General features: G+C 46.9%; 1 protein-coding gene across 1 annotated transcript in view; it reads right to left on the reverse strand.

The window, feature by feature from the left end:
- Window positions 1–15,941, reverse strand: part of RFTN2 (raftlin family member 2) — a 96,238-nt gene that overhangs the window by 38,981 nt on the left and 41,316 nt on the right. The window contains exons 5-6 of the mRNA XM_083153593.1: window positions 15,618–15,821; window positions 2,590–2,711 (exon numbers count right to left, since the gene is read on the reverse strand). Of these exons, the coding sequence (XP_083009719.1) occupies window positions 2,590–2,711; window positions 15,618–15,821 (326 nt within the window). The remainder of the gene's footprint in view (window positions 1–2,589; window positions 2,712–15,617; window positions 15,822–15,941) is intronic.

The raw sequence follows: 15,941 nt of genomic DNA on the forward strand, positions 1-15,941 counted from the left end.
AGCAGTTCAGTTTGCAACGTTTCGATGTCTTTAATACATCGTCGTCAGGCAGAAATGATGTATTAAAGATAGATAGATAGATAGATACAGGGAAATGTTGGCACCCCAATCCAAATGAAATCCACCACAACACTCATGTAGCAAGCAACATCTCAAACCCTCTCCCCCCCCTGCAGAATAAAGGATACTTGTGTACTATCACGGTGCCCATCGTATTGCAGACCATAAGGCAGGGGTGGCCAAACCTGTCCTCAAGATCTACCAATGGTGCATGTTTTCCAGGCAACCTGTGGATCTATAATAGGAATGAATGCAGCAGGTTTGAAAATCTGACAGTTAGTAATGACTACAACTGTGCACCAGCTAGGTAACCTGGAAAACGTGGACCGTTGGTAGATCTCGAGGACCGGTTTGGCCACCCCTGCCATAAGGCATGCGATGGCATGCGATGGTATGCGATGCGACAAGATTTCCCCCAGATGTCATAGAATGTTAAAATTGTATAGCATTGTATATGGCATACAATGCCATACAATGCAATGTGATGAGATTTTAAATTGTATACGCACCCTAATGGGGGCTTACAATGTTAAATGTACCCCCACGCCACCCCCACTATGAAAGTGAACCCGAAGCGTGGCGAGCGGCGGCGGTACGCGTCCTCTGACCTTTTCATACCCCCACTATCCACGTCAGCGTGGAGTTGATTATATATATAGTGTGGCGAGCGTAGCGAGCTACCGAGCCCGAAGCATGGCGAGTGGACGCATAATACGTGTAAAGTAATACTCGTCCCCTCGCTGCACTTCGGGCCCGGTGGCTCGCTGCGCTCGCCACACTATATAAAATCAACTCCACGCCGACGTGGATAGTGGGGGTATGAAAAGGCCGGAGGACGCGTACCGCCACCGCTCGCCACGTTTCGGGTTGGCGTTCATACTGGGGGTGGCGTGGGGGTGCATTTAACATTGTAAGCACCCATTATGGTGCTTATAAGCACCCATTAGGGTGCTAATACAATTTAAAATTGTATAGGGGGCTTAATTCGGGTGCATTGGGTGTATGACATGCAATGGCATGCGATGCGATTAAAAATCGTGCGACTTAATATCGGGGGCGCCGTGATAATACACAAGTACCGAATAAAGTGTTGAAATGTTGCCTGTTACGTGATTATTGTGGTGTATTTTATATGGATTGGAGTGTCACCATCTCCTGGTATACGTGTTTTGACAGACGTTCCTATTGAAAGGCACTCGACATGAAACATTTGTACCTGTGGCTGACAGTTTGTGTATATAATGATATGATCTGGTCACTGCTAAGTCCAAAGGCCATTACTCACTACTTATTGCGTATTGTTCTACATCTAAGATTAACAGTGGATGGCATACTTTTTCATGTCATGCAGCATTTCAGTATTTACTGGCAGGGCAGCCACTAGAAATGTTGGGGCCCGGGACTGACCTACAGTCCAAGCCCCTAGCGGCACAGCACCATATCTCTGCCCCCACCCCGCGCTAGCTCCCGCCTGCCAGCACCCCGCCTCCTGCTACCCCGTCCCCATTACGATTACTCACATCACCCGCATCGCAGCATTGCCCTCCAGCTCCATCAGCCTCCACGGTTAGGTCCGGGGCACACTCTGCACTGTGCAGCCTGCAGAGCGCCGAGCCCCTCTGTGTCCTAGGCTCGGCGCTCTGCAGGCTGCACAGCACTGTGTACTGTGCGTGCCTGGCCGCCGGCGCCGGGTGGGGGAGGCGGTGTGCGGGTGTATGTGTGTGTGTGTGGGGGGGGCTGTGGGCAGCTGCCGGGAACCCTCCAGAGGCCAGGACCCGGGACAGCTATGCCCAGGGCACCCCCTGTCGGCGGCACTGTTTACTGGATCTTCTCATTACACCTCTTTCTATATAGAAAACAAACTACCCCAAATCCATTGAGCCAAGTGGCAGATTAGCCAGTGTGTTGAGTTTTCTCCAGGAGGATACTTCACAATTTCCTGCATGTTTGGGGTTGGGCTATATACAGTTTGCATTGTAGTGTGTAAAGTAATGCAAGCAACAGTTGCAACCTTGACCACTGTTTCCTCTCATTGCATCATAGTCAGAACTTAGATTAAACCATTAAAGCTTTTAAACATTGTGTATATCTGTAGTCCACTGGGGCCATGGATGGGACACATATTTCAATTATTTCCCTCAGGGACAACCCAGCAGACTATTACAACCTGAAAGGCTTACATGCTATTATTAAAAAGGCACAACACTTATCCATATCCATAAGAGCATGGACATTACAATACATTTCGTTTTGAATCCCAGGATAATGAGCTTTATAGGTCAAATATTGTACCTGGAAGTTAATATATAAAAGCACAGAGTTAATGCAGCACATCCTGTAAATAATCAGTATGGACAGTTCATCATGAAGAAAATAATGGTGTATAAAGATAAATTTATTTCAGTGGTGAATGTTTATGTACCTCATTCACAGCTGAATTTAACATTCTTATTTCAACTGCATGCAACTAAAGCTGGGACACAGTTTTTTGTATAATAAGCACAAAATATATTAGAAACAAATTGTCACCTCAAATACAGTCCATTGTTCTACTATTATAGCATCATTTCCTCTGTTCCTTGAAACTGTAACTTGAGAACTTTCATCCTCATAGATAAATAATCCGTCCAATGATTTTGGTGACTGTTCAACTTAGGAAAAAAAAAATATTTGTAAGTTTATTGTTCATTGTTCAATTGAATATGTGAAATACCAAAAAGCATGAACATAATAAGAGCACTTACTAAATGGAGAGAATCCCTGTACAATAATCACAGTACAGCTACACTGACTTCCCTGCTCTTAGGAGTCTGGAGTAGTTTCTCTGGTAATTAAAGTATAATACTTATTACAAGGAGAAACAAGGAGGATCCTTGCAGGAAGGAAGATTAGGGTGGAGTGTTAATGGTGATTTTTTTCCCTACATCCTTGTTACGGTAATTCCTTTTTAAATGTTCCTTTTTAATGACAGACATTAACATAGCGCAGGTCTCAAGACACCCCTGTATTTATTCCTTTTTAAATGTTTGTCTATTAACTGTTGCTAAACAACCCAACTATTTTCATGTAGATTAGTAAAATGCACCACTGTATAAATTCTTAGGATATTTGAAACTTTTTGTTACCGAATTAAAAAAAAAATCTGATTTTAGATCATACTTGCTGACTTTTTTTATACACTCTGGGAGAAGTACTTGAAGTAAGCGCAGGGGGTTCACAGTGAGATAACCACCATCATCATCATGTCGCCATTCTGACATCACCATATCTATCACAGCCATACCCATTCCATCTGTGTGTGTAGCATAATTGGATTTTAAAAACTAAAGGTCTTGTGCATGGGAGTGCGCAGTGTGCGCGGTGCCGGCGTGCGACGTCATGAAGCCCGGCAACAGCCCACGCAAAGCACTATTGGGAACGGGTGGGGGAGAGCCGGGGAGCCGGCGGTGCACCACAGGAGGCATACCATAGGAGAATGAGCACACGGAGGGAGCCGGGGACCGGGAGCCAGGGAGGATGTGGCGCACATTGAGAGAGTGAGTGAGACAGTGGTGCCGGCTCAGGTGACATATAAAAAAATCGGTACATTCGGTACAGTTATAATTTGCCGGTACAGACTGTTAAAAAACGGTACTGTACTGGCAAATTCGGTACAGTTGGAGGGTATGGGGAACATCTGTTTAGGCTGAACCACACAAACTTTATAAGAGCAGGTGAGAGATGATTTGGATCCTTTTGGGCAGATTCTAGCAATGCAGTATCTGGGCTGGATAAATTATTGTGTTCCCTGAACTTTTTTGCAACATGCTTTAATCATTCTGTAAGCTCATGGGTGATGGGAATTATACAAGATACTTTCTGCAGGCATTTAACACAAGTGTTATCTGCCTTGAAGAAGTTGTGGAGTAAATATATCTCATTCCACAGGAATGAGTGCAAGTGGCAGGACCTGAAGGTGGCTGCCTCTTCATATGAGGTGTACACTTTAGGTATTCAGCGGCTACCACCTGCACTGCGGGACTGCTTCACCTTTTCTGTCATTTTCTGCTTCAATATTCTCTTCACATCATTTAATTTTTTTATGTTGTTGACATCACACCAGCATGAGCTGAAGGCATTATCAGCATTTGTAACACCCCTCCACATTTATTTTCTCCTATCCATAGAAGTGCGAAGTGCCTCCTCACCTAAGAGACCATGGTACACTGTTACCATAGCATGCACTAATGCAATATTTTCAAGCAAACAAAAAATGCACATTGCACCCAGTGAGCCTCATGCCAAGCCAGAAGTCTCTTCTTTCTCCTCCTTCTTTTCCTCCACCCTATCATAAGAAGTATCCTGAACATCCTCCTCCACACTACCTCCCTAGTCTTTTTCACACACATATACCTCTCCTTCCAATCTTTATCCAACTCTCATCAGCTCCTTCTCTCATGCACGCCTCACTACCTTACACATATAAAATGGTGGATTAGAGGTTTATATAGGGAGTATGAGGTAGATGTCATAGGTCATTTGGGTGCCAATAGGTGATGTCCTTTCAAAACTGTGGAATCCCTAAATAAAACTCCCATTGTGGTTTGTCAGAAAACACACATTTTCTGGTCTGTATTCTCGTGAGATCTTGCATGCAGGTACTATACTTTACCAAAAAAATCGCAACTCTATACATTTGAGAAATTATACACAAACTCGCAAAATCAAGCAGTTTTTTTGGTACTTATGTATAATCTGGGCGCCCGATTTTTTCATTGCATGCCACTACTTAAGGCATGCGATGCGATTTTTCATTGTAAAGACCCGATTTTTAATTGTATAGTCAACCATAGGTGATTTCATACCCCCACTATCCAACTACGCATGGAGTTGATTTTATATAGTGTGGCGAGCGCAGCGAGCCACCAAGCCCAAAGCGTGGCGAGCGCAGCGTGCCCCGCGGATTACTTTACATGTATTCTGCGTCCGTTCGCCATGCTTCGGGCTCGGTGGCTCGCCACACTATATAAAATCAACTCCATGCGTAGTTGGATAGTGGGGGTATGAAATCACCCATGGGTGACTATACAATTAAAAATCGGGTCTTTACAATGAAAAATCGCATCGCATGAATTGTATGCCACTATATTGCATGCGATGCGATGAAAAAATCGGGAGCCCAGATATTACATAAGTACCGGTTTTTTTTTACAAAAAATGTGCATCACAGTACATCCCTACCATTGTTTGATGAGTTTGGTGTGGAGGAACTTGACTGTCCAGCACAGATTCTGATCAACCGCATCAAGAACCTTTAGTATGAACAGAAACGGAGATTCCAGCCAGGCCTTTTTGTCCCACTTATGAGGTCAGTGCCTCATAAGCACAGGTTCTCAATCTCGGTCCTCAGGTCCCCACACAGTGCATGTTTTGCAGGTCTCCTTACAGAACCACAAGTGAAATAATTAGCTCCACCTGTGGATCTTTTAAAATGTGTCAATGAGTAATGAATGGACCTGTGCACCTGCCAGGTGACCTGGAAAACATGAACTGTGTGGGGTCCTGAGGACCGAGTTTGAGAAGCCCTGTTCTACAGCATCAAAGCCACAGTTTCCTTTTCTATAGCTTCAAAGCCACAGTTTCTTTTCCTTCAGCATTAAAGTCACAGTCTTCAATTCATCACCATCAAAGCCACAGTCTTCAATTCATCAGCATCAAAGCCAGTCTTAAATTCTCAGCATCAAAGCCACAGTCTTCAATTCTTCAGTATCAAAACCACAGTCTTCAATTCTTCAGCATCAAAGCCACAGTCTTCAATTCTTCAGCATCAAAGCCACGGTCTTCAATTCTTCAGCATCAAAGCCACAGTCTTCAATTCTTCAGCATCAAAGCCACAGTCTTCAATTCTTCAGCATTAAAGTCAGTCTTTAATTTTTCTGCATTCAAGCCTCAGTTTTCATATTCTTCAGTCTTCAAGCCACAGTCTTCATATTATTTAGTCTGCATTATTTTCGTCTTTTGTCACAGTGTATACTTAATTTTACAGACGCAGCGCCGCTCATCTGATGGATGCGTGATCGTCCCACACGCACATGCGTCCCAGTTTCCCATCGGCGAAGGAGGGGGGGCGGGAACCCTGCCTGTCTCCGCTTCAGGGAGAATGGCAGGGTTAGGGGGAGAGCGGGGAGGTGGGGGGAACGCGGCAGGGATTTATTAGTTTAATAAATTATAATTTTTTTTCATATTCCACGGCATAGGTTGAAGTGGGAGGTATGGCTTCTGTACCACTGACCCGCGAAAGAGTGCTATCTTCACAGCCCTGTACAGCAGGTGGTGGTGTGGGGGGGGGAATAGCCAAAAATTCAGCTCTGTGTAATGCTAGTCCCATCCTCTCCCCTTCACTAATTGACGCCGACAGTCTGTGTGCCCTCCCGCTGCTGATGGATCCGTGGGAGGTGGCCTGGCCCCCCTCACCATTGTTCAGCTCTCTCAACACCGCTCTTGAATCAGCGGCAGGAGGCCCAGCTTTCCTTCCTCCTCATCCTGCCGCAGACCTGCCAGGTAGCCTGTTCTCTGAACTCTGCTGCTGGAACCACGGCGGCTGGTCTCTACCCCCCCTCTCTGCTGGGTGGACTGGCTCTCTTCATGTTGCCGCTGGATTGGAGGTGGCTGGCTTGGCTTCCCTCCTTCCGCTAGATCCCTGATAGGCTTGAAAAGTAATGTAAGTAGTGCGTCAGGCCACAAACTGCCTCTGCGCTCTGTGTCCACACTGTTACCACCCTGCTGTCACTCTTCCGGTGTCCCTGCTGTCACTGTCCCTGGTGTCATTATCCCTGTGTCCCTGTCCCCTCTGTCACTCTTCCTGAACCTGCGTCCCCACTGTCACTATACCTATGTCCCCACTTTCACTCTTTCTGTCCCAGCATCCCAATGTCACTGTCCGTGCATCCCCACTGTCAATGCCCTTACGTCCCTTATGTCACTCCCCCTGTCCATACATCTTGGCTGCCACTCTCCCTGTCCCCACCATCCCTCTCCATGTGTCCCTGCTGTACCTCTCCCTGCCCCTGCCATTCATCCCTCTCCTTGCACTCCCCTCTATGTCACTATGTCCCTGCTGTGCCTCTCAGTTCCTGCTCTCCCCCTCTCAATCCATGCTGTCACTGTCCCTGCTGTCACTCTCTCTGTCAAGAACACAACCTCCTCCATACTGACATGGATGACAGCATTCTCCACACTGCCACTTCAGTCGATCACAGCCTCCTGGGCACTAGCGCTGGTGATGCCCACAGACTCCTCTGCACTGCCATTGCCCACAGTCTCTTCCTTCACAGTCTCCTTCTCCACCAATCACAGCCTACGGTAAGGTAATCTTACACTGCTGCCTTTCTCTGTCCCACTTGTATGTCCCAGTCATCACTCTCTATGTCCTCACTCTTTCTGTTGTCACTCTCTGTCCCTGCTGTCACTCTCCCTGCTGCCCCTTCCTCTGTCTTTTTGTTCCTACTTCTGTCTCTCTGTCACTCTCCCTGTCTTTCTGTCCCTACTGTCACTAACTCTCCCTGTCCCTGATGTTATTCACTCTCCACGTCCCTGCCATCCCTCACTCTCCCCTTCCTTGCCATTCTTCACACTCCCTGTTCCTGTCATCTCTCTGTCTCTTTCCCCATCTCTGTCATTCTCCCCATCTCTCTGTCACTCTTCCCATTTCTCTTTCACTCTCCCCATCTCTCTGTCACTCTCCCCATCTCCTCATCTCTCCCCAACTTATTTACCTTTTCCATAACCTCACTTTAAAATTTCTTTAAAAAACTTCAACCACTGTCCCATGGTACTGTATTTAATTCCTCCTCAGAAATTAGTGTTGGGGTTTCTGTGTTTAGTGTTATTGTTTATCCACAATTGATGTGGCTATTGACTGTTAGGGCTCTGGGGGTTTCCGCAAACACTACCCTAACTCTGTTGCCTCTAGCTGGAATTGACGGACGCGTGCACAGCTAGGACCAGGAACACCAAGGCACCAGGGATTACCAAACGCTATAACCGGCATCTGTTCCCAGCAGACGCTGGCTATTTATTCAAACAGTGTGTCCCTTGCTGACTTTGTCAGCCGCAGCACACTGGACGGAAGTTCGGACCGTCGCCTAGCAACGCCCGACGCTTCCGCCCTCACAGCAAGGAACATGGCACCGCCCGCCTCGCAGCTCCAGCGCTGTCTGTGATAGCGATGCCCCCGGAGCCTGCAGACTCGCGGGGACACCTAACAGTACCCCCCCCCTTGAGGAGAGGTCGACAGACCTCCAAACCTGGACTATCAGGAAATTGTATAAAAAATGTATTTTTCAAAGAGGGTGCATGGAGATCTTTATCAGGTACCCAGGACCTTTCCTCTTGACCATAAACCTTCCAATGGACTAAGAAGAGTGATTGATTACACGATGCCCCCAGAGCCTGCAGACTTGCGGGGGCGCCTAACATTGACAAGCGCATAAGCAGCTCTGTGTGGGTGGTGCTTCAGTTTTTGATTACAGAAATGCACCAACACTTTATATGGTCTGCCTCATAAGCCCCATTTGTCACATTTAACTGTACTAAGGGGCTGATTCTAGGTCATTTGTAGTGATCCGAATTCAGCCCCTGCCCTGCTGGTCGGGGTTTGCGCATTTCTGTGCATGTGAAAACTCCGACTGCGAAAGGACATGGAGAGTAATCACTCACTGAGCCGCTCGCAGTGGCAAGGGAGGGATGGTGGTGGTTCTGGGCCATGGGAATGCCCAGAGTTTAATTGGCATCCCCATGAAAATGCTGGGCATTGCCATGGGTACACGACAGGCCGGCCTGTCTAAGACCCGGTACCCACAGTTCAGACTGACTTTTATTTGCGAAGGAAGGAGAAACCATTTGATGGTCAGTGACCATCGAATGATTTCCCCTGCAGCGGAGGCATGTGAGGGGATGTGTCGCAGGGGTAACGGTGGTGGGGGTGGGTATTCATATGGGCGGTGCTAGAGGGCTCTCTGTTTACTAAGCAAATTGATGAACACCCAAAACAGCATGAGCCACAAATAGTGGTGGGCTAGGTCGGGGGGCAGCGTGCCATGTGCCAGCCGGGCCGCATTATTAATTAGTGCGCTGGTTGCACTGGTGGTCCATTGTATTGTCCTGCTGCAGCTGCATCCACACGCCAAGTCTCTGTCTGTTGGCAGCCACTGCAGCCATTGCTAAAGTGGCCTGGTCTGGGAACAGGGTGTCATTTGTTCCCCACAGTCAGAGGTAGAACTTTGGGAGGTAATGGAGTCAACTGCCGCCGGGCTCCTGCTCCCAAGGGGGCACCTCTTCTCCACTGTCAGTTTGAATCAGTTAATTGAAAGCCGTTGATATCGCTTCTGTGGATGTCTCCTCCTCATAGCAGGACCATAGATGTCACACACTCTTTATTCTAAACATAATATCCATAACATACATACATGCATACATATATTTATATAAGATGGTGTGTGTGTGTGTGTGTTGGGGAGGCACCAATATTTATCTTGACTCTGGGCAACTGGGATGAACTTACGCCACTGCCCACAGCCCTCCCTTCCCAGGCCAGCACAATATTAGTGTTCCAGTGCCTCCTGACTGCCGGAGGGAGGCAGGCAGGCAGACAATAATCCTGCTCCCATTGGTCGCTGCTCAGCATTTGGCCAATGGAAAAAAGGGCACTCACCAATTTCAAGCAGTTGTAATTGTAATGTTTCTTGATTAAAGTGAAATAGTGCTCACAGCTATTTTCTGAGCACTCTGTCACTTTAATAAAAAAAGCACTACAATTACAACTGCTTGAAATTGGTGATTGCCCTGTTTTCTATGGACTTCTATATATAATATTGTTGTTGTGAATACAAATTATGTGTGTCATTAACTCTGCAGGAGGAGGGGGTATGTTTGGTTCTATACAATGTGTGTGGACTAAGGGGATTATTACATTGGCCCCAAGTTTTTTGCCCACAAAGAGTGCCTAGACCTCCAATTTTGTAATAACTGTGGGTTTGTGTGCTTCTAAATAACTGGGGTATCCAATTAAGAAATAATTGGTTGCATGATTTTCTGCAGGCGGGATTTTTTTCAATTAGACTGCAGCCTGTAGATGGTTGCCTATGCTGTAGGGTTCTGGACAGGGTCCCGACAGTCAGGATCCCGACAGTCATTTACCCGATGGCGGGATCCCGACTGTTAAAACACAGACAGACGGGATCCCGATGGGTCCACAACCCCCATAGAGGGAGAATAGAATAGGTGGCTCACTACGCTCGGAAACCCTATTCCACATCGATGCTGTGTGCAGATGCAAGGGGATCGTGTAGTGCACTGGTTCCCGACCCTGGTCGTCAAGTTCCCCCAACAGTGCATGTTTTCCAGGTCTCCACACAGAATCACAAGTGCTATAATTAGCTCCACCTGTGGATCTTTTAAAATGTGTCTGAATAATAAGTGCACCTGCTGGGCAACCTGGAAACCGTGCAATGTTGGGGGTACTTGAGGACCAGGGTTTGGAACCAACAGGGGTAGTGTATGAGGGGAGTGGGTGCAGATTAGCAGTGGTAGTGTAGTGTGTATGTGTGGGGAGCAGGTGCAGGGTTAGCAGTAGTATAGTGTGTGTGAGGAAGGAGTGGGTGCAGGGTTAGTATAAAGTGTTGAGAGCGTGTGAATGGTTAGCGGTAGTATAGTGTGTGTGGGGGAGCGATTGCAGGGTTAGCGGTAGTATAGTATGTGTGTGGGGGAGCGGGTCCAGGTTTAGCGGTAGTATAGTGTGTGTGGTGGGGGAGAGCATGCAAGGATAGCTGTAGTATAGTGTGTGGGGGGAGCGGGCACAGGGTTAGCGGTAGTGTAATGTTTATGTGGGGGGAGCGGGTGCAGGGATAGTAAGTCTGGGGAGTGGGTGCAGGGTTAGCTGTAGTGTGTGTGTGTGTGGGGAAGAGCAGGTGCAGGGTTAGCGGCAGTGTAGTGTGTGTGTTTGGGGAGTGGGTGTAGGTTTCTATGGCCCGTACACATGGAGTGATGTAGGGGCATTTTCTAAGCAATCTAGTGAGTTCATTTAGAAATTGCCTTAAAATCGCCCCATGTGTAGGCCCCATTAGGGATAGTACCTGTTTTGTGTCTGGTCCATGAACAGAGTTGCAGGTGAGTATTTTAGGACTAATTAAGTGAATTGGAAACTTTCAATTGCCTAATTAGTCATTAAGGGGTGTCCAGATGGAGTGCTGACAATGTTTTCTTAAAATATGAATTTTAGGTTTAAACTGATTACCAAAATATTTGATATTCAGGTTTTTTTTGTGATTTTTGAGCAAACTTGCACCTAATTGAATATGCCCCAAATGTGTTTGTTTGTGTGTTTGTGTGTGTGTCTGTGTATATATGTATGTTTGTAAGCCACTCACCTAACATTAGATTCATACCCATTTTTGCATTCCCTTTCCCTGTGAAAAGCTGGGCCACTTGCTTATGCCGGTCCCCCAGGCTGAAAGTTGCCAGCCAGCCGCTGGCCACAGATGAGACCAAAAACATCTTAATTTAATTGTCAACTCCTGCATGGCATTGTAGTGCTTCCATAGGTACAGTATAATGTCATATTAAAAACTTTCATTTTGTATCTGGTATGACAAATCTGTTAGTTAGTTTTATGTATGTACATGTGCGTCTGCACATATTTTTAAGTGCTAAAAAAAATGAAGTTCATTGAAAAGAACAAAGAAGTCTCCTTGCATTGAGCATATTAATATATATATATATATATATATATATATATATATATATATATATATATATATATATATATACAGGTGTTGATAGGAGAAAACAAACGCGGCACTCTGGGAATTTTAGAAAAAACGTGTATTGTAGCAAAAATAGCTTCCAACGTTTCGGGGTCTGTATCACCCCTTTGTCAAGGAATACTGTGCACAGTATTCCTTGACAAAGGGCTGATACAGACCCCGAAACGTTGGAAGCTATTTTTGCTACAATACACGTTTTTTCTAAAATTCCCAGAGTGCCGCGTTTGTTTTCTCCTATCAACACCTGTATATTACCGATCCAGAGGGCACCTGGGTCCTTTACTTTGCTGGAGGAGTGCCAGGCCTATCTCTAACGCTTATATATATATATATATATATATATACACAAACAGAAGTGCGCAAGTCCTTAGAATAGTCCAATAAGGGTGTATCACCCAAATGTCACTTCTTTCCTGCACTGTAGTCTGAGAATTAGACCGGCTGCTCCCTCTTTGTACCTGGATTCACAGGTGGAAGATTTCTAGAAAAAGAGACAGGGGCGCTCCATAGTGCGTTATCAAAGGTAAACAAATTTTATTTCAAGGATTCTTCCAGCATAAAAAGCAATGGGTAACGTACCCTAAAAAGCGGTTAACACAACCGCAATGAACAACAGCATAAAATAACCTCGTAGGTGTCGGAGCTGTGCTCCTTCAGCAACGTTCAGCAACGTCAACGTCCACGCTAGGCCACACCCCTTACGCGTTTCGGCATCCAAGACTTCGTCAGAGGGCCTGACGATGTCTTGGATGACGAAACGTGTAAGGGGTGTGGCCTAGCGTGGACGTTGACGTTGCTGAACGTTGCTGAAGGAGCACAGCTCCGACACCTACGAGGTTATTTTATGCTGTTGTACATTGCGGTTGTGTTAACCGCTTTTTAGGGTACGTTACCCATTTCTTTTAATGCTGGAAGAATCCTTGAAATAAAATTTGTTTACCTTTGATAACGCACTATGGAGCGCCCCTGTCTCTTTTTCTAGATATATATATATATATATATATATATATATATTAGAGATGTGCGGCGGCCACTTTTTCGGGTTTTGGTTTTGGATCTGGATCTCCCTTCGTGTTTTGGATCTGGATTGGTTTTGGCAAAACCACCCTTGTGGGTTTTGGTTTTGGTTTTGGATCTGGATTTTTATGATAAAATGCTAAAAATGGCTAAAATAACAGAATTTGGGCCTGTTTTTGCCCCTAAAGTATTATTGACCTCAATAACATTAGTTCCACTCATTTCTAGTACATTTTGATCACTTCACAGCTTACAAAATTGTTTTCATTTACTGTAGTTGGGCCAAAAGGGTATACCGAGGTAGCTGGATGACTAAGCTAAGCGACAGCAGTGGGCATCACATACATGTGGACCTTACACTTCCAACCTGGCACATCTTGGAAGCAGAGCGGCACTGCAGGGGCAGACAGGGTGGCAGTTTAATAAACTATCCCAAAAAAAGAGAAATGCTCCAAAGAGCATAAAATACAAAGAGGTATCGGCCTTGTCATGACTGGTGGTAGCAGCTTCAGCACTTCTATCAGGTTGCTGATCTCCCACTATTTCCTCCTCCATCATCCTCCATAAATGTGTTTTTATTTTATTTATTACTTTTATTTATTTTTCTTACTTTACACTGGACACAGCCTGTCACACTGGACACAGCCCCTTGGACACTGGACACTGCCCCTGGACACAGCCCCTGGACACTGCCCCTGGACACTGGACACAGCCCATCACCCTGGACACATCCCCTGGACAATGGACACAGCCTCTGGACACAGCTCCTGTACACTGGACACAGTCGTCACACTGGACACTGCCCCTGGACACTGCCCCTGGACACTGGACACAGCCCGTCACCCTGGACACTGCCCCTGGACAATGGACACAGCCCGTCAACCTGGACACAGCCCCTGGACACAGCCTCTGGACAATGGACACAGCCTCTGGACACCCCCCCTGGACACAGCTCCTGTACACTGGACACAGCCGTCACACTGGACACTGCCCCTGGACCTTGCCCCTGGACACTGGACACAGCCTGTCACCCTGGACACAGCCCCTGGACAATGGACACAGCCCGTTACCCTGGACACAGCCCCTGGACACAGCCCCTGGACAATGGTCACAGCCTCTGGACACCTCCCCGGGACACAGCTCCTGTACACTGGACACAGCCGTCACACTGGACACTGCCCCTGGACACAGCCCCTGGACACTAGACACAGCTCCTGTACACAGCTCCTGTACACTGGACACAACCCCTGTACACTGGACACAACCCCTGTACACAGCCCCTGTACACTGGACACAGCCCCTGTACACTGGACACAACCCCTGTACACAGCCCCTGTACGCTGGATACAACCCCTGTCACACTGGACACAGGCACTGTCACACTGGGCACAACCCCTGTACACAGAGTCTGTACACTGGACACTGCCCCTGGACACAGCCCCTGGACACAGCTCCTGTACACAGCTCCTGTACACTGGACACAACCCCTGTACACTGGACACAGCCCCATTACACATCAGGGTTGCCGACCTTCCCGCATTAAGCGGGAGTATCCCGTTTTTTGTTCTTTCCTCCCGGTCTCCCGGGAATGTGTGGGATCCTCCCGGTTTTTTAGCCCGCCTGGCCCACAAAAAAAAAGAACTGCGCATGCGCAAGTCACGAAGTCCCAGGCAGATGTCGCGGCTAATCCAGCCGGGGATCTGTCGGCAGTGGCTACAGCGGCAGCGCAGCAGGGGCAGTCATGGGAGCAGGAGCAGCAGAGGGAGCGGCACAAGCAGCAGAAGGCACCGCCGCAGGTGAGATGGTAAGATAGCGGCTAGCTGCTTCGTGCTTCCCTCCTGCTCCTCTCCCTCTGTTCCCCAAGATTTTTTTTTAAACAGGGTTCCTTTAGAAAGTGCTACGGTACTAGATGTACTAAATGTAATTTCCATAGCTCCGCCCATGGTCACGCCCATTTTTAATGCTGTACATGGGGATGGCCATGGGCGGAGCTATCCAAATTACATTTGAGAGCTCCCACGCCCCCTAATTAGCTGCCCTCTCCCTGGTCTCCCGCAAAGTGAAGATGAAAAGTCGGCAAGTATTGCCCCTGTACACTGGACACAACCCCTGTACACTGGACACAAATCCTGTACACTGGACACAGGCCCTGTCACACTGGACACAAGCCCTGTCACACTGAACACAGCCCCTGTACAGCCCCTTGTACACTGGCCACTGCAGCCCCTGTACACTGGACTTGTGTACAGCAGCCCCTGCAGACCCTAATCGAGTGAGCAGCAGCAAAATAATGTATTATTATTATGGCACAGCACACAGCACAGAGCACAACCACCCTCTTCCCTCTCCTATGCTTGAGTAAAGATGGCAGGGCGCGCGTGCGTCTTATATAGAATTCAGATCCCGCGAGAAGTCCCTTAAAAATGCATACAATCATTTGATTTATCGGCCAGAATTGGTCGAAATCGAATGATTGTAGCGCGATGATGACGTTTTGCCTCGTTTTCGGTCCGGAATTTAGGCGGGAACTCCCGAGCCGGCTCGGATCCAGACTCGGATCGCGATATTCGGATCTGTCGGATCCCGGAGATCCGGACCCGCTCATCTCTAATATATATATATATATATATATATATATATATATATATATATATTTTTTTTTGTAAAATATTAATAACTCATACAGTATTAACGTTTTATTTATGCATAGGTAATCTATCCAAAAACAAAAACACATACCTTTCTGTGTGTCCCAATGCACAAAAGAGTCAATTAAAGAAAATCCTTGTTTATAATAATATGTTGTCAATTCCAGCCAGTCTGCTTCGAGGGTGCTAATGGTTGTGCCTTTCCGAGAGACTTTCATTAAGAGGTTGCCTTCAATGTATTTGCAGTAAGATAGATCATTTTCCACTACATTAAATACAGCATATAATGTTTTACCTATGAGAAAAGGGGAAATACATTTTATTTAATGTGTCATCTAATTCAGATTTCAGCATGATCCAGAGTATGGGAATTCTCTACAGCAGCGGTGGGGAACCTCTGGCCCGCTGGCCGTAT

This window comes from Crinia signifera, chromosome 7 (genome assembly GCF_055691185.1).
Source record: "Crinia signifera chromosome 7, ASM5569118v1, whole genome shotgun sequence".
Classification (NCBI taxonomy): domain Eukaryota; kingdom Metazoa; phylum Chordata; class Amphibia; order Anura; family Myobatrachidae; genus Crinia; species Crinia signifera.